Consider the following 24,376-nt stretch of genomic DNA (forward strand, 5'->3'; position numbering starts at 1 on the left):
CAAGGTGCAAGTTGATGTGAGTTGCATGCTGGGAGAGCGGTGTGTGGAGGGGGGTGTTCAGAACAACGAGGCTTGGCTTCTGCTTTTTTTTTTTTTCAAGACAACTATATAAACATAGTTAACAATCTTATCTGTCATGCACAAACTGTAAACACAAACAAACAAGAGCATTCATGCACAAGACTGGACGTGCTCCAGTATATATGGATGCATTTATGGCTAATGTTAGCATTGAGGGGAGCCCGTGGTGGATCTTCACTTAATTCACATGATTCAATTGGCAAGCTCTGTATATTGTTGAACAAATACATTTCAAATTTCTGCAAGTTTTTTTTTTTTTGTCAATTCCACACAAGATAATTCTCAATGACAAAGTAGATATGTTAACCTTGATAACATCCATATAGATAGATGGATAGATAGATAGATAGATAGATAGATAGATAGATAGATAGATAGATAGATAGATAGATAGATAGATAGATAGATAGATAGATAGATAGATAGATAGATAGATAGATAGATAGATAGATAGATAGATAGATAGATAGATAGATAGATAGATAGATAGATAGATAGATAGATAGATAGATAGATAGATAGATAGATAGATAGATAGATAGATAGATGGATGGATGGATGGATGGATGGATGGATGGATGGATGGATGGATAGATAGATGGATAGATGGATAGATGGATAGATAGATATGCACAGTCACACTCAAGATCAGGGGATGTTTGAGAATATTTGTCATTTTTCACATGTCCGGAGTGTTGTTAGTCAACTAAATGTCCCGAAGTCAAATTCCTTGTTTGACACGCTCAAACATGGCGAATAAAAACTCTTAAATCTTATTAAGAATTTAATTAGGTCTTTTAAATGTTTTTTTTTCAACTAACGCTTGCTTTCATTGACAATGGGACCAATAAAGCATCTTAAAGGTCTTGCAGCGTGCGTGTGTCGGTGGGGTGCGAGAAAGGGAGAGAGAGAGAGAGAGAGAGAGAGAGAGAGAGAGAGAGAGAGAGAGAGAGAGAGAGAGAGAGAGAGAGAGAGAGAGAGAGAGAGAGAGAGAGAGAGAGAGAGAGAGAGAGAGAGAGAGAGAGAGAGAGAGAGAGAGAGAGAGGCGGAGTGTGTTGACTGGTGTGCTGCCGCAGCCTCTTGCCGTGCAGCCAAAGTTTTCCAAGGAATCTCAGTCAAGGAGGATCCGCGGTGGCTGAGCTGCGGAGGACTTTTTCTTTTATGCGGGACTTAAAGCGACTCCTTTCCCGGTCAACTTTATGACAAAGAAGGCATCGTGGCCAGCACACTCCGGAGCCTTCTTTCTCACACCAATTTGATTCCTCAAGGATGTATTTGTATTGAAAGGGCGCCACAAAGTGCCGGAAACTTTTTCCCACCGACATGGAAGGGAATATACCGTGGATTATTTTGTCCTTTTTATTGTTTATGCAACTTTGTGAAGGTAATTAACACTTTAATTGCATTGTGGTTCTTTGCCTGGACATGTCTCGATTTTGTCATCTGGTTTTAAAGTGGAGAGTTGCATGCATCTAATTAAGTGTGCCAGTGAATTTATTACGGTTTGAAAAATAGTTTATGATAACGACATCATGTATAACCGTGTCAATGCAGTGTGGTGAAATCCGACCACAGGTATGTTAATGAACATGTTAATTGCGTATTTAGGCACGTGCATGTAGAAAGCGCCAGCTATTGTGTCAATTCAGCAATATTTTTTTCAAAAGTAGTTGCCCCAAAGCTTTCTTGCAGAAGTCAAATTAAAATATTACGTAAAACTGACTCCTAAATGAGTTGAACTCTTTGCACAGTTTAGTAACAAAACTTTACACGTGAGCGTGTTTGCATGAATTTAAGTTGGATAAGTTTATTGAGGCTCAACAAAGTACATCACAAACACTTTAGAATTGGACAAAAGCCGCTAGTTGCATGGCTGGGCTCAGATAAGAGGTGTGTGTGTGGGGGGGTCACATCAGTTTGTCTTCATGTTGCTGTCTCATTTGCTGCATGGCTTCCATTTAAATTATTTCTCACATCTCCCACAGGTTTTCGATGCTCTGATAAATCCAGGCCATGTGAAAATGGAGGGACATGCATAGAGTCGCCCTCCCGATGCATGTAAGTACAACTCATTCAAATCTGAATGTCTCTTTAAATCCACTTAACACTCTTTCAACTAGACTTGTCATTTTTTTTCTCCAGAAAAGATAAACATTCCTACTTTTAATTGCCTTACAATAAATGTTGCAAATGGGTTTATCCAACCTACGAGTATCAGCAAGCCTCGACATGCCTCCTCTGCACCTGTTAAATGTCTCCACCAAAACCATTTTATTTAGTTCCCCTTAGAAAGCTTAATTGAAGTGCCCTGCTTGCTTTGGCCGTCTTTTGACACTGATAAGGCTTTTGTTTTAAAATTCCTTTGGGTGGAGGGGTGGAGAAGAAGGTTTGTGTGGGAAAAGCCGTGACAATAGTCAAGTGAAATCGCCTCCAGTGTCTTACCCGAGGGTCACTTGTCCCTTTTTAAGCCCTCCTTGTAGCTTTTTGGAAGAGGGAACATGCTGGAGTGTTGCATTGAGAAGAAACAACCCGTCTCCGCCACCTGTTTTCCAAAAAGGCCCTCATTTTAGTAGAATAAAGAGGTCAAAAGACACATCAAGGATAGATAAGATAAGAATAATCCTTTTTTTCTACCACTCTATACGTAAATCTCAGTTATCACTGTGAAGCGGACATAACTCGACTCACAAACGTGTAAGTGGCCTCCGTTAGAAGCAACCGCCGCCCACGTTTTATCAATCATTTGCAGTTGGGATGTGGCCAGAGTGCCATTAAGTCAGTCAATGTGTAATTTCATGAAGCCATGAAAACACTGAAGATGAATAATAACAAGACTCCAAAGCATTTTTTATGAAGGAGGAGCATCTGGACCCACTGTAGTGCCATTTAAATAGAAAGAATGCGTCTCCCCACAAATATCAAACTGGAGCAAAGCAGAGTAGCTGAGAAAAGAGTTGTTGGACTAGTTAGATTCTGAGGTAACTACCCCCCCCCCCCCTCTCTCTCTCATTAACCCCCACCTGCCCCCAACCAGGAGAAAAGAACAAAGATATACAAGAGTAGAAAAGGTCCTTTCTTCCTGCAGATACCCGATACAGAGTGCACAAAGTAGGTGCAGGAAAGAAAAAAGCCGCAGGAACTAGCTTTCATGAAAATGTTTACCGACAAAAATTGAATTTATGCTACTCCGTATTTGTAGCTTCAAGGTCTTCATGAAAAAGTTGAGATATTTTGTCTTACGGCCTTCCCAATTAGCTTTAATATTTGACTGATATACAATAAATGGCAGCTGGCTTTTGTTCCTGCCCCAGATAATCGCGTATCAAATATCCTGCGCGGCCATGATGTCACGCCGTGTCAGATTAGAGGCGGCACATCAAAAAAAAAATTTATGACTGAGTGTTCCGACTTCCTCAACAGGTGAGTCACTAAAGGATGCAAGATTGAAGGCCAATCCTTACTGAGTAGCTTTAACGGAAAAGTGAATGGCGTGTATTAGACCTTTCGTAGCAAAAAAAACAAAAAAAACTGTGATTGAACTTGACAATAGACTGCCTGATTGATGAAACAGAATCACAAATTGTTCCCATTTTTAATAGCTGTGGGACAAACATTGTGAAATGTAAATTAAATAACAGAAGCAACAATCTGTTATTGATGATGTAATAATAATGATTGAAAAAAACATGCTGTTTTAAAGGTCCCCTGAAAGTGATCATTTTAAAGGAACAAAGATTTTGCATTTTTTGTGGGCGGTCCCGCAGGGGCTTCGATGATGCGCTGATTAGCATATTTATGACGGTTATGTTAGCGGTATATCAAATCTCACCCATAGCTGATGTTAAACAAAAATATTGCAACAAAAGTGAATAAAAATCTTTTTAATAACACGATAGACTTGATAGGGCGGCGGTATGAACGCAATAGAGATAATTAGATTGTGAAAGTGTTGATCAGAGAGGATCCAGCTGGATTTTAGTGGGGGGACGCTGAGCAAGTCGCAAAGGGGGTCTGGCTTGGAAAATGGCGGAGTGGGGGGGGGGCAGCGTAGAGGACAGCTGGTGGATGTTGTGATGGTAATCCAGTGAAGTCAGAGCTCAACAAAGGGGCAGCGTAGGGCCAGGTGCTACCATTGAGTCGCACACTGGGAGACAAGTTCGCCGACTAGCCTGCTAGCTCGCTAGCACATGTTGATTCTCTCACAGAGCCACTTCACTTGCCACATGTTGACATTAACCTCTGTGGGACAGCTTGGATTCCATTGTATGAAGAAAGAAAAAAAAATGGCGGGTGCGATTTGTTGCTAGGCAGAGTTGGAAGAGCTCAATTTTTAACGGGTTCATCGTGAAAAAAAAGGGCTATTGTCTTTGGAGTCAGCATCAAGACAAGTTTAATTAAATACTTTATTATTTTCTGACATAAATCCCTACTAAAAGAAAAATGAGACAGAAACAAAAACATTAGTTGCCCCTGGCGCCGCCTGCATGTGGAAGCGGTGGCTGTTTCTGTTTTTCTTTTTTTAATAAATGTGTTGCCTTTGGCCTCACTTGCCGAGTTAGCGTATAAATTGTGCGTGTTTTGTCGTGACCCTTCAACTACTCCCAGGCCCTCGAGACATGATAAAAGGAGCCTTGTATTTTTGATCGCCCGCAAACATCCCCTTCATGCCTAATGTCCCCGTCCACAGCACCGGTTAGCATAGTCGATGTTTTTCTTCGGCCATCTTCACGGTGGATTTAGAAAAGGAATGCTGCTGTCTGAGGTTCCCTCCAGTCGTTGTGGAAGTTCCAAAGTTCCAGGTTATTGTCCACCCCCCTGGAAGCCTATTCAGGAATGCACCCAACAGACAATACACTCTCATTGAGGTCCTGATGGGTGGAATGTTTGACTTTGCAATTAGCTGCGAGTGGTGCCACAATGGATTGCAGAAAAGTTTTAGTTAAAAGGAAGCTCATGGCTTATATCTGACCATTCGGTTTGAAACTAATATAGGGAGGATGGTATTTGGATGTAATTGTAAACTGGGAGCTCTGGTTCCCAGGCCCTGTCACAGGAAGTTCTGCCTTCTGACCTTTTTGCTCCGTACATCCTGTCTAATCGCAGCGGCTTTACTCAAGCATCAGGTTGGCTTCATTTCGGGCTAAAGTAACATAATCAATTATGATATATGTTTTGGGAGAGGTTTGGTTATTAAGCAGGCCTTGAGAAGTTCAAATGATCTTCTTTGTCTGTTACTGTTGTGGTGATAGTTTGAGGAGTTCTGGATAGGGTCTCTTCTTTCATGTTGAAATCAAGTTTTGATTTTGGAATTTCAAAGTTTTTGCACAAATCTGGTTTAGCTTTGGTGGTTGTGGGTAGCGCTGTGGTTGTGTGTGATGCCGAATGTTTGGAAAGACCTCGGCCTCGGGGTGCGTGTCATGTGGTTATCGCTGCTATTTGAAAAATGTCAAGGAGCTGCCTCGCAAAAAAATTATCCACGCTTTGCTTGAACTTGAATATTGTAGGAATTGATTGCACCGGATTTCAAAAACCTCAATCCGATTGTTTGACCGTGAGCATAATTTGTTGTGGAGCAGATTGGCTTCAGAAGGAACTCAATTACAAGAAGCGAGCGGTCGTGTGTCGCCAGCTTCCTGCACATGCAAAGGTCGTTCCTCCGAAGTACTCAAACTGTCCGAACCTCACGAAACCCTCGTTCCCAGCACCCCCTTTTCTTCCCGTTCGGGCTCCCTCGCTCCATGGGATACTGTTGCCAGGCGACGGCCTCGGCCTGTTGGTCCATGGAAGCCCAGACCTGAAAGACTAGCTGCTTGGGTCACTAACCCCCCCCCCTCATCCCTCCCCCTTGGCTCCTTCCAACCTGATCATACAAAGGACTTCTGACTACTTTAGTGCTTTTATTTGGGGGGGCCACAAAAACACCTCCCCCCCACCAATGTGGTTGTTTGCTGAGAAAAGGGAGAGCCAAGAACTCCTCAGAAAGAAAGGGGGATGTGGGTAAGGCTCAAGTTGGCATGACTATGGGAGAATAAATGTCGTTGGGTTTCACTTTTGGACCAAATCACAAAGTAGAAAGATGCTCTGAGCTCAAAGATAGCGAGCCTCTTTGATACACGTTGCTTTGTTGGAGCTCGACTGCAAGTATGAAACCGTGTCACAGATGACAGGGTCTTTGTTCACAGGTGAGTCGCCCTTTGACCCCGCGGCAGAGGATCTGCTATTGTTTGGGAGGAGATGAGCTCAGGTTACCTCTTGCTTCAATGAACCACAGAGCAGGAAAACCGGCATTAGGTTCCACTAGATCCCATAAATCAAAAGTACATATCTGAAATGAAAGCTCTCACTTCCACTCATTAAAATGCTTTCTTCTTCTTCCCCCTTATCGCAATTTCTCGTTTGGATGTCATCATTTGTGGCTACCACGCCGGTTGTAAGTTTCTCCTCTTTGTGTTCAGGCATGCGGTTGTTTGCTTTGCATGTCGTGTTGCAGTGGTGAAGCTAAAAGGCTAAAAGGAATCCTTAATGCATGTTTTCTTTAGGTTGATGTGTCTCTTCAGTCATGTGAAGTGGTTTTTGTGTGTGTGTGCGTCCCCGGGAAAAAAAAAAACACCAGTTGTTATTTTGACTCGGAGACGACTAGACGCAATGACAGATGTGGACAGATGCGTGGTGCCCGAGAAACGCAGCTGGTAAAATATCTCATGGTTTGACACAAGGGGGGATTAGACATATCCATGCAACAACGGCTTGAAAGAACTTCTTGCTCATCATCATCTGGCGTCTTCTTCTTCAGAGGTCAGAAGTCGGCACCCAAGGGGGTTGGGGAGGTTGGTGCATAACAGCAGCCGGCACCTGCCCTTCGCGTGCTTCCCCTTGGCGTTCCCAGAAGCTGCGGAATCCGAGTCCGATAAGGACTTGTTTTGGGGCAGCTGGACCGAGCTGTACGCTGGTATCAGTTGAGTTTGGGTTATGGGAGAAAGAACGCGGGTCTAGACAAAAGAATGCGTGTTTTGACTTCATAAAATTTTGAGAAGATAGATGACCCAAGTCGCAAAAAAACGGCACTGAAAACCTTTAGACAACCTTTGGCCTTGCCACTAGAGTCAAATCTTAACTTTGGTCTCGGGCCTTCACCAAATGGTCCTCTATGTGCCACGTTTCATTTTTTTTTTTTGTCCTGACCCGCTAGATTCCAGACATAGTTAATTTGCCTCTAAATAAACCCAGCCAAGCCATGACAAATAGCCCTGGGTACCAAGGGGCGGGCGGGGTGATTGGTTGAGTGTCAGGCTTGCTCTTTGGTCTGCCCCGTTGCCAGGGCGACGGCCATCCTGGGTTTCGGAGCGAGCGATGTGTTTTTAGAGCAGCGGACAAGGGATTACAGGAAATATGACATGGCATTCCCTCTGGACCAGACCGTCTCTAACACCCCCCCCCTCTCCCAAACTCACCCCCTCTCCGTCCACCAGTTGCAGCCTCCAAAGACATTCTCTCCTGCGGCGTAGCCCCACCCCTCGCCCTGCAGCCTGAGTGACATTATCATCACAATCAGACGGGGGACCTCTGACATTTGACCTCTCAGCAGTGTGGGGAAGGGAGGGGGGGTGCCAAGCTGGCGTTTTAGTTCGAGTGGGGGGTAGTAGCTGAGCCAACTTCTATTCTTAGAGAGTGTGCTTACATTCAACTGTAAATTATTGGGATGTTCAAAATCTATTTTTCCAGACCGATACCAATACAAGTTCTGTTACCTATTTTATTTATTTATTTATTTATTTATTTATTTATTTATTTTTATATTTTTTTATTTAGAATAGAATTAGAATTTTACTTAGCCCAATGACAAAAATTTGCCCTAAGTATCAGTTGCTGGTATTGGCCGCATCCAAAACTACCCGATACCTTAAAATAAGGGTGCTATTGACCCGATTCTTAATTCTGCTATTAGCAGGCTACTCACCCATCCCTAATAAATTTCACAATGTTGTGTTTCTAGTGGTTCAACTATTTAATAGTTCTATTCGACTGCACTTTTTGTTTCCTCGTGTCTCTTTCTCTTGGATATGCCGGTGCAGTCCTTTGTGGTGAAGCCCTGTGGCTTCCCTTTATCATTTTGTCATTGTAACACTCCAAAGCAAGTCAAACATAGTAACAAACATAGTAAAAAAAGGCTGGCCTACTCCCAACAACAACTGCAAAACAAAAAGTTTGTTTTGTAGATCAGCGTGCAATAATAGAATGAAATAATGCTTGTACAAAGAAGAACAGAGGGGAATCCATTGTTGATTAAGCCCGAGGGTTCTTCGGCAGTAAAAAAAGAAGACAGCCTCGGGGTGAACCAAATCCTGGCCGTCACTGCTCTGTCATCAGCATCAAACAGCCTGTTTGAAGAGCGAGGGGGGGCTTGTACCCGAGGCTCAACTCTGAGTGTCGGGTTTCTAACTCAAACTAACCTCCTCCGTTAGTACAAACCTTGTCTGAACTCTCATCGGCCCGCAGAGAGCAATCAGATACTCCTAATCCGATGTTGATATGTTTAAACAAAAGGCGAGACTGGAAAGTGTGTCTTGGAAGCGGATAGAACTCCTCCAAATATCACAGCTGTCTTTTCCTCTTTGCTCAGCACACTGAGCGTAGACTCCAGTTTTCTTACGTCGGCGCAGGGGTGGAATCGTTTTGGCTTCCTGTCAGCCATCGCTGGGCGTGTTCGTATATTCTTTCGAGCCGACCTGCGGAAAAAGCCGTAACGACGGAGGAATGTTAGCTGACACTGAAAAAATGGCTCTCGCCAGCTGGAGAGGACACAAATTGCGCGTTTGGTAAAGCCCGTCCGTCAGGATATGGCCTGGCTCCGTTTGCGAGTGCATCACTCCTTCCACAAAACCGCATTGCACTTTTGAAGCAACCGGCGCTTAATATGAAATAATTCCAGGGCGTAGACGCCAGCCTCGCACCACATTATGAGTCAAGGAAGAGTTGTCACGGGGTCTGGACGACCAGATGCGCTGCATTAATGAACAAAATGACAATTGGTGCGATCTGAAGATTTGCTTCTTTTGCTTTTAAGCTTGTTACCTGTTTTGGCTCTCAAAGACTTAACGCTCATTTTATCCAGATGCCGTCCAGGATTCATCGGTTCGCTTTGTCAGCACCAGGATCCCTGCCACCAATCGCCGTGTCTTAACGGGGCCGCTTGCAAGAGCCAAGTGGTCAACGGTGTCCCGCAGTACAGCTGCGTGTGTCAGAGGGGCTTCAGAGGTATGCCCGTCACAATTAGCACAAAGCTTCAGCTCCATCTGACCGTTCCTTCAAATTCCAGGCCAAGACTGCTCGCTCATTGACGCCTGCGCCACGAGTCCTTGCGCCAATGGCGCCCGCTGTGCCAACTGGAATAATCACTACAACTGCTCCTGCCCACCTGGATTCCAAGGGAAGAACTGCCGCAGCGACGTGGACGAGTGCCGCAAACCCGGCGCTTGCCTCAACGCCGGCCTTTGCATCAACACCCACGGGTCCTTCCGCTGCCAATGCCCGCCCGGGTACAGCGGGCGCACTTGCGAGGTGTCCACCCAGCCCTGCGCCCCCTCGCAGTGCCTCAACGGCGGCACATGTCGCCAGACCAGCGACCATTCCTATGAATGCGCCTGCCTGCCAGGTATGTATGGTAGCCAATATGTAGCTAATGCTAATCGCTATCCCACACATATTCAAGCCAAATTACATCAAGCCCACTGGGGCCGTCCCACATGGGGGGGTGGGGGGGTTTGCACACATGCAAACCATCACTATCAGAGCGTAGGCCCGCTGTTTTCCCAAGTCTGAAGTTTTTCCCATGGCCGATGACGCGGTTGTGAACGTCGCTGCTGGGATTTACTCATACGTCGCAGGTCAACTTCCCGCCTGCTATTTATAGCCTGATGAGAAACGGGGTGGCGGCGTTGAGAAGTCGGCGGAGGAGGATCGCACGCCCGCGTTCCTGCTCCACTATGTCCACAACAGAACGAATTTATTTTATGGACCCTTTCTGGCTTGCCACTGGGGAGCTGACAGGAAATGTCTCCTGCCAGAAAGGAAGTCATTGAAACTGAAAGATTATAAAACAAGCAAACACTGCAGGGAGCGCGGGCCTCCGAGGCGGCCGTCGAGACTCTCGCCGGCGTCGTGTGGGAACCGTCACGAGTGGATGTAAACAGTCGGACACCCACTCAACCTTTTAAGTACCTCGTGCTCCTGCAGTGTGGGAAACGTGACTCGAGGTTATGAGTTAAATTGATTGTTGCGGAACAGGGAGGGGGGGGGGCGACTTAATGTGTTTGTTTGTCGTAACCTTTCCCTCCATCCGCTCCAGGCTTCCAGGGCCACAACTGTGAAAATAATGTAGACGACTGCCCGGGCCACAAATGTATGAATGGCGGCATTTGCGTGGATGGCGTCAACACATACAATTGCCAGTGCCCACCTGAATGGACAGGTACAGCACACGGTCTTTCTGGAAAATGAATAAATACGAGCCATGTGAGCTAATCACGCCTCACCACGCCAGGCCAGTACTGCGCCGAGGACGTCAACGAGTGTCTGATGCAGCCCAATGCCTGCCACAACGGGGGGACGTGCTTCAACACCATCGGGGGCCACACCTGCGTCTGCGTCAACGGCTGGACGGGCGACGACTGCAGCGAAAACATCGACGACTGCGCCAACGCCGTTTGCTTCAACGGGGCCACCTGCCACGACCGAGTCGCCTCCTTTTTCTGCGAGTGCCCGGTCGGGAAGACGGGTAAGCAAAGGCATCATTGGACCACATTTTGGGCGGCATTATTTTATTGTTGGGCATCGTTTAGGTTTGCTGTGCCACCTGGAGGACGCCTGTGTGAGCAACCCCTGCAACGAGGGAGCCGTGTGCGACACCAACCCTCTCAACGGCCGGGCCATTTGCACCTGCCCCGCTGGCTTTGTGGGAGGGGCTTGTAACCAGGACATGGACGAATGCTCCATCGGTATGTTTGCGACTTATTTGTCGCCACCGGACTGTCACGTCCTCTCTTCTCAAACCTCCATTTTGTCTCACAGGTGCAAACCCATGCGAGCACTTTGGCAAGTGCGTCAACACCGAGGGGTCGTTCCAATGTCAATGCGGCCGCGGCTACGCCGGCCCGCGTTGCGAGATCGACATCAACGAATGCGTCTCCATGCCTTGTCAGAACGACGCCACTTGCCTGGACCGCATCGGAGAGTTCACCTGCATCTGCATGCCAGGTATGGAGAATTATCTCCACCGTTGCCATGCCGACCGCCAGAGTGGGCTATTATGTAACGGAGGGCAAAGGGGGCTCTCGGCGCACTGTACAACCAGACAGAGAGGGGTATTAGTGCGGACAAAGTGATGGTTTGGACTCTGGGTGACAAAAAACCAGAGTGAAACTCTCACGCACGGTGCTACATGCATCCCGGGGTTTTGGGAACTATACAAATTAGAGCTGGGAGTGGGCTCTATAGGACTGGATGTGAGAGAGGGCGAGCAGTTAGGGGGAGCGCTGTGCTGTGAATCGTAATGAGTTGTAGAGTGGTGGGAATGGAGCCGAACAATAGGGCCCCTCTGTGCTCCACTTTGCACCCTCGTACACACAGAGAGGGGAAAGGAGGCCTTTTCCCAGAGCCCCCCTCTTCGACCCCCCCCCTTCCCATTTTTTTTCCTGCTTTCCAGAGACAGGCTCTTCCTCCTCACCCTCCTCATCGTCAGGCTGCCCGGCAAAGCTCAAGCCGGGCGGCTTCCACACTCGGCTTCACTTCAATAAGGGGGTGGGGTGGGGGGGCTTAGTTGCTTTGCTAACAGCGAATGTATAACATATATCAGGTGAATGGGACGCCGACCTCGGGGTGTTGCGATGCGATGTAACATCTTAGGACTCGAGGTCAGCGAATCCTGCGGTTCAGTAAAGTCCCTGGAGAGCATGAAAAAGGGTTCTCATAGAATTGTTAAGAGTGGAGACCATACACACACACATGCACACACACACTCACACAAGGTAATGGATGTGGGCCCGTGAGTAGGCCCCGAGGACCACTCGAGCAGCCCGCGGGCCTGTTCTAGAAATAGCACACCATTGATGGAATAATTGTGATTTCCTAGGAATGTTCTAATTCTATCAGAGATTTCTTTGTACTCACGTGCAAACATGTCTTGTAGGTTACACGGGGACTTACTGTGAGACCGACGTTGACGACTGCGAGAGCAACCCGTGTGTGAACGACGGCATCTGTCGGGACATGGTCAATGGCTTTACGTGCACCTGCCAACCTGGTAAGATGAGTTTCGATGGGGGAAAAGAATGTTATTGCTATCACATTCCCATAAATTCAACAGTTTGCTTCTCACATCAAATATTTTATGAAATATCCTCATTTGTGTGCACATGATTTGAATGACAATCTGAGACAGTCCAGCCTCCACTTATTTAAAAAAAAAAGTGCCTATCCTCTCGCCTAAACAAAGACACTATTGTGACCCCCAAGCCCCTCCCCTTTGGAATGTAAAAGGGACAGCAGTCTCCCTCAACTTGCCTTGGTTGGTGGTGATGGTGAAGGGGAGGGGGGGTCTGAACAGCAGTCCCGCTAATGAGATTCTTTTCCAGGTCCGCAATTTACATCTGGGACAGACGTCTCCCCCCCACCACCTCCCCTCCGCCTCCCCATCTCTCTATTCAGCCTGTAGGGTTGATGTAGAAAAGGAGAGGGAGGGGGCAAAAGAGAAAACAATCCCACTGTCTCCTCTGCTCAACACCCCCCATCAGCAGCAACACACAGCCCATCCTCACATTGTTAATCAACAGAGCAGCGTGCTACCAATGCAAGCCCCCCAATCTGGGCACGTTGCCCACCGATTTCAAGGCTGCGTAGTTTCTCAAGCTTTCAAAGCAGCAGAGCGCTACTACCAAAATCCGTCTTTCTCATCGTTGCCATGTTGATAGGCGCAACCCGTATGAGGTCTTTTCCGTGACCTTGAAATGCCATCAAGGTCATGGGATTTCCATCAGCGTCCAGATGACGCATCTCTTAACCAGTCTGAGCCAGACGTCTCTGACCACGCCGGAGACCTTTGCCCCCGGGCCACTAAGAAGGGACAAAACCGCCCCGGAGTTGCTCTCTGACCTGTCGCCTCTGTGTTTGACTGTCCCAGGCTTCACCGGCACCATGTGCCAGATTGACATCGACGAGTGCGCCAGCACGCCCTGCCAGAACGGCGCCAAGTGCTACGACCGACCCAACGGCTTCGAGTGCCGCTGTGCTGAAGGTAAGTTTGTCAGGTGCCTAAAACACTTGTGCATTGGTTTTTTTTGGGCGGGGGTCAGCTATATCTCTACAAACTGACTTCACCCCGCTAATCCCCCAGAACCCCCCCCCCCTCAAGATCACCGTGTCACCAGTAGTTGCCTGGAAAAGAACCTTGGTCGTCACCCCGACATCTGTTCATTTGTTCATCTGTTCACCCCCCCACACACACACAACACCTTATGGTGTGCCCCGTCCCTCATTCCCTCACATGCATCGACAGTTTTATGAGGACGAAAAAAATGCCTCTGCTCAACAGGTTGGGAAGCACGGCATCGTTTTATGTGGTTTGATGTTAAGCGTTTATGAGGGCCTTTGCTTCATTGTTTCAAATGCCAGCTGCTTGGTATTCCCTATATTTGCGACACCCCCCCTCCCCCAAAGCACCCCCCCCGTATGGTAAAGTGGCTCTGTTTAACGTGCTGCGGCCCGCCATTGTTCCCTCCGCCGCAGAGAACAAAAGCGGGCCGCGGGGGGTGCTTTGGTAGGATTTTTTTCTTTGCTGCTTTGCCCAACTCTGTAGCACTTAGCAAACAAACCAACACTTGTCTGATGCATCAGACAACCTGTTGCCTTGGAAACCGAGTAGATCCAATTTTTCGGGATTCTGTTTTAGAACTAGGTCAACAATACTCTGTTCTCTCATTAGGATACGAAGGTACGCTATGTGAAAGCAACATCAACAACTGCCAGCCCGACCCGTGCCACCACGGCACCTGTGTGGACGGCATCGCCAGCTACACGTGCAACTGCGACGCCGGCTACACGGGCTACCGCTGCGAGAACCAGCTCAACGAGTGCCACAGCAACCCTTGCCAGAACGGAGGGAAGTGCGTCGACCTGGTCAACAAATACATCTGCCAGTGCCAACACGGGACGTCGGGTACGGACCAGACAAATCTCTTTGTATTATTTACAATGAGGACATTTTATTTGAAGTTGGCGTCATTGTTGTTTTGTTTCATTGTGAGGGCGGGGAAAAGTTAGTTAAAAGTTTGCTCTCACAACAGGCACCAACTGTGAGATCAATTTTGACGATTGTGCCAGTAACCCATGTGACTATGGCATGTGCAAAGATGGCATCAACCGCTACGACTGCGTTTGCAAGCCCGGCTTCACCGGTAAGTTCTTGGAAATGTGATTAATTTTTTTATTTGAATGTTTCATTATCACACTAATACATTTTTTTCCCTCAGTGGAAAAAGTTTGGACATCCTCCTGATAGACACATTTAAATTTCATTTGACACTCGCTATCTTGTCAGGTCCCAAGTGTAACGTGGAGATAGACGAGTGTGCGTCGAGCCCCTGTCGCAACGGAGGCACGTGCGTGGACGAGGAGAACGGCTTCCACTGCCAGTGCCCGGATGGATTCAAGCCCCCGTACTGTTACTCGCAGGTGGACGAATGCGGCAGCAGCCCGTGCGTCCACGGCGCCTGCAGGGACGACATCAACGGGTACGCACGCCGGGATGACCTCTCCGAGCTTGCATTCCGGGCGAAAATTGACTTCCTTTGTGTCTTTGCAGTTATCGCTGTGACTGCGAGCCAGGCTGGGTGGGAAAAAACTGCGACCTGGACAGGAATGACTGTTTGCCGAGCCCTTGCCAAAACGCCGGCACTTGCATCGATCAACTTAACGGCTTCACCTGCAAATGTCGTCAGGGATTTAGAGGTACGTTGTGAAATTCATTGAAAGTGCTTGGACAAGAAACATTGGGGGGAAAAATATATTTCCACACTTGACATTCAAGTTCTTCCATCTCTCATTTGATTTACGAATGTAATTGATTCCTTGACCCTATTTTGCGGTTTCTTTTTCGACCGCTAAAAAATATGTAGTTTGCCAACTATAACACCATCATGACTAGCAATAAAATACAGTAGCGTAGTCGGCCTTGGTGTTCATCCAGAACAAGACAGGATTTATTCCTTGGAAGTATATTTACTGTTGTTGAAGTCTTTGTTTCATTATGCACTGTTTGAACACTGTGCTTACATGTAGAAAGTTAAAACAAATAATAAATCAAATAGTAAATAATAAAATAAGATAAAAATATAAAAATAATAAATAAAAACTAAATAAATAATCATTCAATAAATAATAATCAAATAAAATAGTTTTAAAAAAATGATTGAGCTTTTTTCATGTACTTGCAAATGCTCAATACTAAAAAGTTAAATACAACTGAGTTGTTCATATGAAATGATTTTTTTATGTGTCACTAGAGGGAGCTCTGGTGTCAACAGTCGTATAGCACCACACAAGGCAATTCTAACTATTTTTAGAAGGGCGTCAATTAGTCCACTTGGACTCATGTATAATAAATCATTTTTGTCCCCCCCGCCCCCCGGTAGGTAACCTCTGCCAGATGAACATCAACGAGTGTGCGTCCAGTCCCTGCCTGAACAAAGGCACGTGTGTGGACGGCGTGGACAGCTTCACCTGTCTGTGCGAGCTTCCCTACAGCGGCCCCACGTGTGCCGAAGTGCTCACCCCATGTTCCCCGAACCCTTGCTCAAATCAGGCCATCTGCACCCACACCACAGACTACCTTGGCTACCAGTGCAACTGCCAGCCCGGTTGGCAAGGTGAGCACGGAACCATATGAGGGGAGGTGGTCACATCTAGACTGTGATCTCAATGTGACATTTTTTGCCATCCGCAGGGCAACTTTGTAATAGAGACGTGAACGAATGCCTCTCCAATCCTTGCAAGAACCGCGGGACCTGCTCCAACACACTCGGGTCTTTTGCGTGCTCCTGCAGGCCCGGTTTCACCGGGCCCACCTGCGACACGGACATCAACGACTGCTCCCCTAGTGAGTGGCAGCACGGATGTCAACGTATGGCGCCCTTACGCAAATCCCTCATTGGTTCCCTTCCGTGGCTCCGCAGATCCGTGCCTAAGCGGAGGTTCCTGTACAGATAGCATCAACTCCTTCCACTGCAGCTGCCTGCCGGGCTTCACCGGGCCTCGCTGCGCTCTGGAGATCAACGAATGTCAAAGTTTGCCTTGCAAGAACGGCGGCACGTGCACCGACTACGTCAACTCCTACACGTGCACCTGCAGGGCCGGCTTCACCGGCATCCATTGCGAAACCAACATACCCGATTGCACGGAAAGGTGGGTGCCGTTATTTCTCCAAATGGTTCAAGCTTTAATACGTGACTGACGTGAGTTGTTTCCACGTCGGCAGCTCGTGCTTCAACGGAGGGACGTGCACGGATAAGATCAACGGCTACTCGTGTACGTGCCGCTCGGGCTTCACCGGCTCGCACTGCCAGTACGAGGTCAACGAGTGCGACTCCCAGCCGTGCCTCAACGGGGGTGTCTGCCAAGACGCCCTGGAGTCCTTCCGCTGCACCTGCCCCAAAGGCTACGCTGGCTCGCGCTGTCAGGTACACCTAAAAAGACGATCCTTCTCAAAGCCCAACTTCTCAGCGACTCTGCTAGCATGCTAATTGTTGCTTTTTATCTATAGACACCAGTTGACTGGTGCAGACGCTCCTCCCCATGCCAGAATGGAGGACGCTGTCGGCAAAAAGACTCGGCCTTCCTCTGCGAGTGCGCTCACGGCTGGTCCGGACGTTACTGCGACATCCCCAGAGTCTCCTGTGAGACGGCGGCTCGCCAAAGAGGTCTAGTTTTGACTTGTTATACTCTTCCACCTTTTTTTGATACGCAACGTGGTCGCTCACTTTCCTCGTCTTTCGTCATCAGGACTCCAGACGGACGAGCTGTGCCACCATGGCGGCCACTGCGTCAACACGGGCAACACGCACTACTGCAAGTGTCCCGGAGACTATACGGGCAGCTACTGCGAGAGCCAAGTGGACCACTGCGAGGACAAACCCTGTCGCAATGGCGCCACCTGCAGGGGATATGTTGGAGGATACCAGTGTGACGTGAGTTCTTGAGATGTGCCAATCTGCATTCCTGAGCATTTACTTTATCAATGGTTGCCTTCATAAATGTTTTACCCACCCAAAAATGTGTTAATTAATTAATTTTATTCATCCATTTAACTGGTAAATAAATAAGCCAATAAAACAATATGTTTTAAAATTGTATGTAGGCATTTACAATTAACTAATTTGTCTTGTTAAGAATCAAGTGTGGCCCATTTTTAAAGCCATGTACTTTGAATTAATTCTCTAATAAAGAAAAATAATAATAAAAGTAATAAATCAAGTAAAATAAAAAAAAGAATGGTAAAAATGTAATGTAATTGTCCTCCAGTGCATGCCGGGCTTCACGGGTCAGAACTGCGAGCTGGAGATCAACGAGTGTCAATCCCACCCTTGCCAAAACGGAGGCACGTGCATCAACCTGATCGGACATTACATCTGCTCCTGTCCTCCTGGCACTCTGGGTATGTCCGACGACCAAAGACAAGATAGGACACAATTCTGACTTCACCAGTAACTCAAAATGGTCTCTCTTCAAGGCGTCCTCTGCGAGATCAACGAAGACGACTGCGCCCCACCTGTGAGGCCTCGCGGCGCTCCCCACAAGTGCCTCAACAACGGCACCTGCGTAGACCGAGTGGGCAGCTACCGCTGCAACTGTCCGCCCGGGTTTACGGGTGAACGATGCGAGGGGGACATCAACGAGTGTCTCTCCAACCCTTGCAGTCCCTCCAACAGCTTGGACTGCATCCAGATGCCCAACGACTACCAGTGTGTCTGCAAAGTCGGCTTCACGGGTTAGATAAACCTTTTTTCCAAACTAAGGAACATAAAAAATAGAAATATTATTCTTGTTACCAAGAAAAAAAAGGATGAAGTGAACTTGCAATGCCTTTTTTCTGTTTTTCTTTAAGAAGTCCGCTTGTTTCCTTCAGAATTGTAATTTTCATGCCTTGGTGAACTTCTGTTCTGATGTTTGTCATTGTTTTAGGTCGAAGGTGCCAAAACCGATTCAGTGCTTGTGAATCCCAGCCTTGTCAAAACGGAGGAGTGTGTTCCGGGTCCAGTTCTGCCGTTGGCTACACGTGCACGTGTCAGCTCGTAAGTCCATATTGACTTCAGTCACATAAAGCATCAACCGGATTTTTTTTTTTTTTGTATTTGATCCAACTTGCTATTGATTTTCTGCAGGGTTACACAGGCCCCAACTGCGAGCGAAGCATGTCCTGCCGCGAACTGTCTTGCTACAACGGCGGAAACTGCGCTCTCACCACGCGAGGGGCGCGCTGCAGCTGTTTGCCTGGCTACGGCGGGCCGCAGTGCGCCCACCGCAGCAACGAAGGATGCTCCTCGCAACCCTGCCGCAACGGCGGCCTTTGCACCGAGGAGACCGCCTTCCCGTTCTTCCATTGCCAATGTCCCAGCGGGTGGACGGGCAAACGGTGCGAGCAGACCGGCCGGCTCAACGAGGCCCCGGTCCCGTCGTGCCCGCTGACCGACTGTCACGGCAAAGCCAACGACGGCGTGTGCGACAAGGAATGCAGCACGCTGGCTTGCCGCTGGGACGGCGGCGATTGCTCGCTGGCGGTCAACCCTTGGGCCCGTTGCGCCGACCCCCGCTGCTGGCGTGTCTTCAATAACAGCCAGTGCGACGAGTCGTGCAACAACGCTGACTGCTTATACGACAACTTTGACTGCAAAGCCAAGGAGAAAGTTTGCAAGTGAGTTTTTGTCTCGTCTTGATGTGTGTCATGTCTCGTTCTTATTAATGTCATTCTAATTTTCTGGTTCCTTCAGCCCCATCTATGAGACGTACTGTATCGACCACTACGCCGACGGCCTTTGCGACCAAGGCTGCAACACGGAGGAATGCGGCTGGGACGGCTTGGACTGCGCTCAAAAGGTCCCGGAAGACATCGTGGACGGCTCCTTGGTTCTAGTGGTGCTGCTGCCACCGGAGGAGCTCCTCCGCACCAGCACGGCCTTTCTGCTCAAGCTGAGCGCTATCCTTCACACCACGCTACGCTTCCGGCTGGACCACAACGGCGAGGCGATGATCCGACCCTACACCCGGCGGGAGGCCCGCCTTAAGCGGGAGCTGCAACCTCAGCAGGAGATTATCGGGTGAGTCATTTAGTGTAAGGAAGCCCACTCGTGGTACCTTTGGACCACTAACATCAATGTCTTGTTTGATCAGCTCCATCGTGTACCTGGAGATAGACAACCGCTTGTGTACTCACGACTGCTTCCCAACGCCCGAGAGCGCCGCCGACTACCTCGGAGCCTTGTCGGCCGTCGAAATGCTCCGCTTCCCGTACCCTCTCAAAGAAGTCCGCGGTAGGTACAAGCGAAGGCGAGAAGCACAGCAGAGGAACATATCTGTAATCACTCCCTCGCTTTTGTCTACGTAGGTGAGAAGATTGTGGATGAAACAGACCCCATTCCTCAATGGGGCAAGCTGATGCTGGTCAGCATAGCGTCGCTTTTCGTGCTGATCATCATGGTGTTAGGCATGTTGATTTCTCGGAGGAAGCGCGAGCACAGCACGCTGTGGTTCCCCGAGGGCTTCTTCCCCAAGAAAGAGCTCGGCAGCAACAAGAACCGCAGGGAGCCGGTGGGCCAGGATGCTCTCGGAATGAAGTAAGGCTGGAGGAGTAATTGTGTAGTCCTCAATTTGCGCTGCTACAAGTAGCCGCCATTTTTCTAAAATTTACTTTTAGATGATGTTTTTTTTTCTTCTGTTTTATTCTTCATGTTTTTCCATATCATCAACAGACATATGCCCAAAACGGTTGAGGAGTCACTGCTTGGAGATCACAGCGACCAGTGGATGGACGCCGAATGCCCAGAACCCAAACGACTGAAGGTCAAATTAATCCCCACATACACTTAGAAATACAACAGTTAATTTATGACACTAATGTCTTTGCCATTTTTTTTTTTTTCAAGATGGAGGAGCCAAGCATGCTGTCAGACGGAGAGGACGCCGTCGATAGCCGGCAGTGGACGCAACATCACCTGGCGGCGGCGGACATCCGCGTTCCGCCCACTATGGCGCTCACGCCTCCGCAAGGGGAGTTTGAAAGTGACTGCATGGATGTGAACGTCAGAGGCCCAGGTTGAATAATATATTTACACATACTGTATACAGCTATCTGATTAATTACGTATATTAACTAACTACTGTTTTACTAGATGGTTTTACTCCACTTATGCTGGCGTCGTTCTGCGGAGGCGGGCTGGAACCCGAGATTGCCGAGGAGGAGGAGAGCGAGGAGTGTTCGGCCAACATCATCTCAGACCTCATCTATCAGGGCGCGTCGCTCGCCGCCCAAACGGATCGCACGGGCGAGACGGCGCTCCACCTGGCTGCCCGTTACGCTCGCGCCGACGCCGCCAAGAGACTCCTGGATGCCGGAGCGGACGCCAACGCTCAGGATAATACGGGACGCTCGCCCCTACATGCTGCCGTGGCTGCGGACGCACAAGGAGTGTTCCAGGTACACGTCAGAACAAGTGGAATAATTGGTGAAAACAGATTTCAAGTGTAAAAGATCTAAGCTCGGCTTTCTCTTGTCGTAGATCCTGATCCGAAACAGGGCCACAGATCTTGACTCGCGCATGTACGACGGCTCCACGGCGCTCATCCTGGCCGCTCGGCTGGCGGTGGAGGGAATGGTTGAGGAACTCATCACTTGCCACGCAGATGTCAATGCAGTTGATGAACTAGGTCAGCACCGGTTAGAGCCTGGTACACTCGCATGTTGAGTAGAAGATGTTAACGTAAGTTTGTTTTCCTTCAGGTAAATCTGCCTTGCACTGGGCGGCTGCTGTTAACAACGTGGATGCGACTATTGCCTTGCTCAAGAATGGCGCCAACAAAGACATGCAAGATCTGAAGGTACGAACGCCATTTCATGCATTTTCCAGTTCCTCGGAAAGCTATTGAAACATTTTTGTGGGCATTAGAAGTGATGAAGTGTACACATTCTTAACCATCTGTGTGTGTTGTTCAGGAGGAGACGCCTCTCTTCCTTGCGGCTCGAGAGGGAAGCTGCGAGGCCGTCAAAGTACTGCTGGCTCACTTTGCCAACCGCGAGATTACGGACCACATGGACAGGCTGCCCCGAGACATTGCACAGGAACGCATGCACCACGATATTGTGCAGCTCCTGGACGAGTACAACACTGTGAGGAGCCCTCAGGGCCACGGCGGGCCCGGACTCCACCTCTCCAGCGGGCACACCCTGTCGCCCCTCATGTGCCCGCCCAGCGCCTTCCTTCCCAGCCTGAAGACCACCCCGCAGGGCAAGAAGAACCGCCGGCCGGGGGCTAAGGGCTCCGGCCTAGGAGGTCAGCACGCCGGCGGTCTGAAGGACTCGGTCAAGGCCCGCAACAAGAAGCTGACCTTGGACATGCAGAGTGCCCTGCTGGAGAGCTCGGTCACTCTCTCGCCAGTGGACTCGCTGGATTCGCCTCACGGGGGTGCCAGCAACGCCGGCTACATCACCAACCCCACGTCCCCTGTGGCCATGCCGTCGCCGGGGCTCTTCCACTCGTCTATGTCTGTCCCGAGCACGCCCATGGTGCACGCCGGCATGCTGGACGGCGGCGGTCCTTTTGCCGTGTCTCTGGCGCAGCTCAACGACCTGGGCAACGGCGGCATGGCCCTGCAGGGCCGCGTGTCCATGGCGTCGGACGTGGGCCACGGTTACGTGCTGAGTCCGTCGGGCCAGATGGGGCTCAACATGGGCCTGGTGAGCCCGGTCAGCGTGCCCTTCGATTGGCACCCCCGGGCGTCAGCCTCGCAGTGCGGCCAGCAGGTGGTGAACCTGGTGCAGAGCATGCCGCCGCCGCAGCAGAGCATGCAGCCGCTGCAGCAGAGCATGCTGTTGCACCAGCAGCAGATGTACCGCGGCGCCATGTTGCAACCCACGCCCGTCACCTCCACGCCGAGCGTCAGCCCTGTCAAACTGCCCTCCATTAGCGAGCAGCAGATTATGAGCCACTCGGTAAGCGGCCAGCAGAGTATGGCCCGCATGGCGTCGTCCACGCCGCCTACGCCGCAGACCTCGCAAGCCCCACAACCCCCGCCGCCATTTTTCCAGCAGCCGCCTCCGCAGGCTCCGCTGGGCATCGCCCCGCCTGCCCAAGCTCCCGTCCCCCAGCCGGGCTCCACGGAAGATTACCCCACCCCGCCCTCGCAGCATAGCTACACGTCGGCTCTCGACGCCACCCCCAAGCATTACCTGCACCTGCCCACCGAGCATCCCTACCTGACCCCCTCGCCCGAGTCCCCCGAGCCCTGGTCCAGCCCCTCCCCTCAGTGCGTGTCCGACTGGTCAGACTCCACCCCCAGCCCTGCCGTCGCCGTTGCCGCCGCCGGCTCCGCCCAGACCCAAATTTCAAAAATCCCAGAAGCCAACAAAAAGATGCAGGTGTTCGCTTAAAGATGCAGTCCATGCGTCAACCTGTTTCCAAGATTTTTTATTGGATTTGGATTGACTTGTTTACGCCGAGGACCGCCCGGCCGCCCACGTGCGATGTTTGCGGACGGCCTGTGAGACACAGTAAAGGGAAAAACGTGTGTTGTCTGAAAAACTAGCAGACAAATTAATGAAGTAATTCTGTCACAGATGGACTTTATTATTAAAAAAAAAAAAGTATATGAAGAAAACTTAGTCTTTTATTTCAAAAGACTGAGGGATCCTCTCCTAAAAACTAACAAACGTTTAAAAGTAGTTAAAAATCTGAAGGGAATTCATTTAATTTTATTTATTGTTTGTATTTTTGTAGGTATTTTCACACTCCTTTTTGTCCTAGTTTCATGCAAAAGAAAGTCCCACAACTTCATTTGACTTCTTATTTTTCTAATTTAATTTATCCTTCAGGCCTGCTCATCACCTCTCCTGGTATTTATTCAGGCCCGTTCAAAAGTTGGGTTGCAACTCCAGAGCTCCATTTCCCATTGGATTCAATTGTGCTTTTTCTTTTGAGTATTAAGAATGTAGATGAGCGTGTCCGAAGCACTTCAAGTGGTGACTGGCCAAATGAACCACACGATGGATATTTATATGACGGGAGTGGAAATGAAAACATTCTTTAATGATGGCCTTTGAAAAAAAAAAACACTTTTTAGTTAAGGGACAATTTTGACTAGTTTTGAAAATCAGCCTGTCACTGCCTTTTTTTTTTTTATCTTTGTAACATCGTTTAATACATGCATTCCTTTTTTTAGTTCACCTCAGATATGCTAAGCTATGCTCACCAGCTGCTATTTTTTTTCTCTCCATCATTCCTGAAAATTTCAATATAGTTTGGGTTTGGGTTGATGTACATCCTAAAGGACTGTTCGAAGAGACGTTAGGGAGCAACGCTACCGTGTAGTGCTGCACTTTTTCTCTTTTGACACCTTGTAAGGATGAATGAGGTTGCTTAATGCAATTAAGCCAATTTCCCATCAGCCTTGATATGAATTATGCATAAGAAAAATTCAATTCATAGTCATTCATCCGCACCACTTCCGTAGAAACTACTACTACTTCTACTATTAGTTCTTTATTTTTGTATCCTGTTCACTTTTGTTCCCAAGTTCCACTCCGACTCAATTTGTAACTGTTGTTGTTTTTGTTTGATCATTTTCGGGGTTTTATAAATATATATATTGTTTAACTCGCCTGCCAGTTTTCCCTACCGGGTCGCACTGAGTGTTTGTACATTTCAACTTTTTGACGTTTTCTGTGTGTACATATGTTTGTTACCGGGTAGATGTTTTGTTGGAAAGGTCTTATGTTTCTAAAATGATTGTTATGTACTAAAAAGGACAAAAATAAAATGTACTTCATTTAGCACAATTTGGACTGTGGGGCTCTTATTCATGCAGTTCTTGATTTCATATTTATGAGTCTCTTTTACCTTCATGATAAGTTGACAATAAATGCTTTGATTAGTACACAGCCAATAGGCTCCTTCAGATTTTTATTCAGGTGAGTTTGGCCTTACTTAGATTTATACAATAAGAATAACAACAATGGGCATTTACAGTGACAATATCACTT

The 24,376-nt window shown here is 48.5% G+C and overlaps 1 protein-coding gene across 1 annotated transcript; it reads left to right on the plus strand.

The window, feature by feature from the left end:
* Positions 1–1,160: 1,160 nt before the first annotated feature.
* On the plus strand, positions 1,161–24,173 carry notch3 (notch receptor 3). Its single transcript, XM_085933680.1, has 33 exons — positions 1,161–1,465; positions 2,067–2,139; positions 9,194–9,336; positions 9,398–9,733; positions 10,427–10,549; positions 10,622–10,855; positions 10,920–11,075; positions 11,149–11,334; positions 12,266–12,379; positions 13,256–13,369; positions 14,057–14,290; positions 14,418–14,528; positions 14,672–14,864; positions 14,936–15,081; positions 15,765–15,998; positions 16,076–16,228; positions 16,305–16,533; positions 16,607–16,808; positions 16,892–17,048; positions 17,131–17,315; positions 17,650–17,782; positions 17,858–18,115; positions 18,310–18,419; positions 18,510–19,039; positions 19,116–19,442; positions 19,516–19,655; positions 19,730–19,958; positions 20,094–20,184; positions 20,268–20,436; positions 20,514–20,818; positions 20,901–21,048; positions 21,122–21,219; positions 21,335–24,173. The coding sequence occupies exons 1-33, from the start codon at positions 1,405–1,407 to the stop codon at positions 22,766–22,768; spliced, it is 7,356 nt and encodes a 2,451-aa protein (XP_085789806.1). The 5' UTR covers positions 1,161–1,404; the 3' UTR covers positions 22,769–24,173.
* Positions 24,174–24,376: the final 203 nt, after the last annotated feature.

This window comes from Syngnathus leptorhynchus, chromosome 16 (genome assembly GCF_054491065.1).
Source record: "Syngnathus leptorhynchus isolate UIUO chromosome 16, UIUO_Slep, whole genome shotgun sequence".
Classification (NCBI taxonomy): Eukaryota; Metazoa; Chordata; class Actinopteri; order Syngnathiformes; family Syngnathidae; genus Syngnathus; species Syngnathus leptorhynchus.

Bases quoted from the DNA above. Each gene is read 5' to 3' on its own strand.
- notch3 (XM_085933680.1), top strand. From the start codon at position 1,405: ATGGAAGGGAATATACCGTGGATTATTTTGTCCTTTTTATTGTTTATG. The intron at 13,370-14,056 runs GTAAGTTTGTCA...TTCTCTCATTAG, and splicing joins CGAGTGCCGCTGTGCTGAAG to GATACGAAGGTACGCTATGT. The intron at 19,443-19,515 runs GTGAGTCATTTA...TTGTTTGATCAG, and splicing joins CCTCAGCAGGAGATTATCGG to CTCCATCGTGTACCTGGAGA.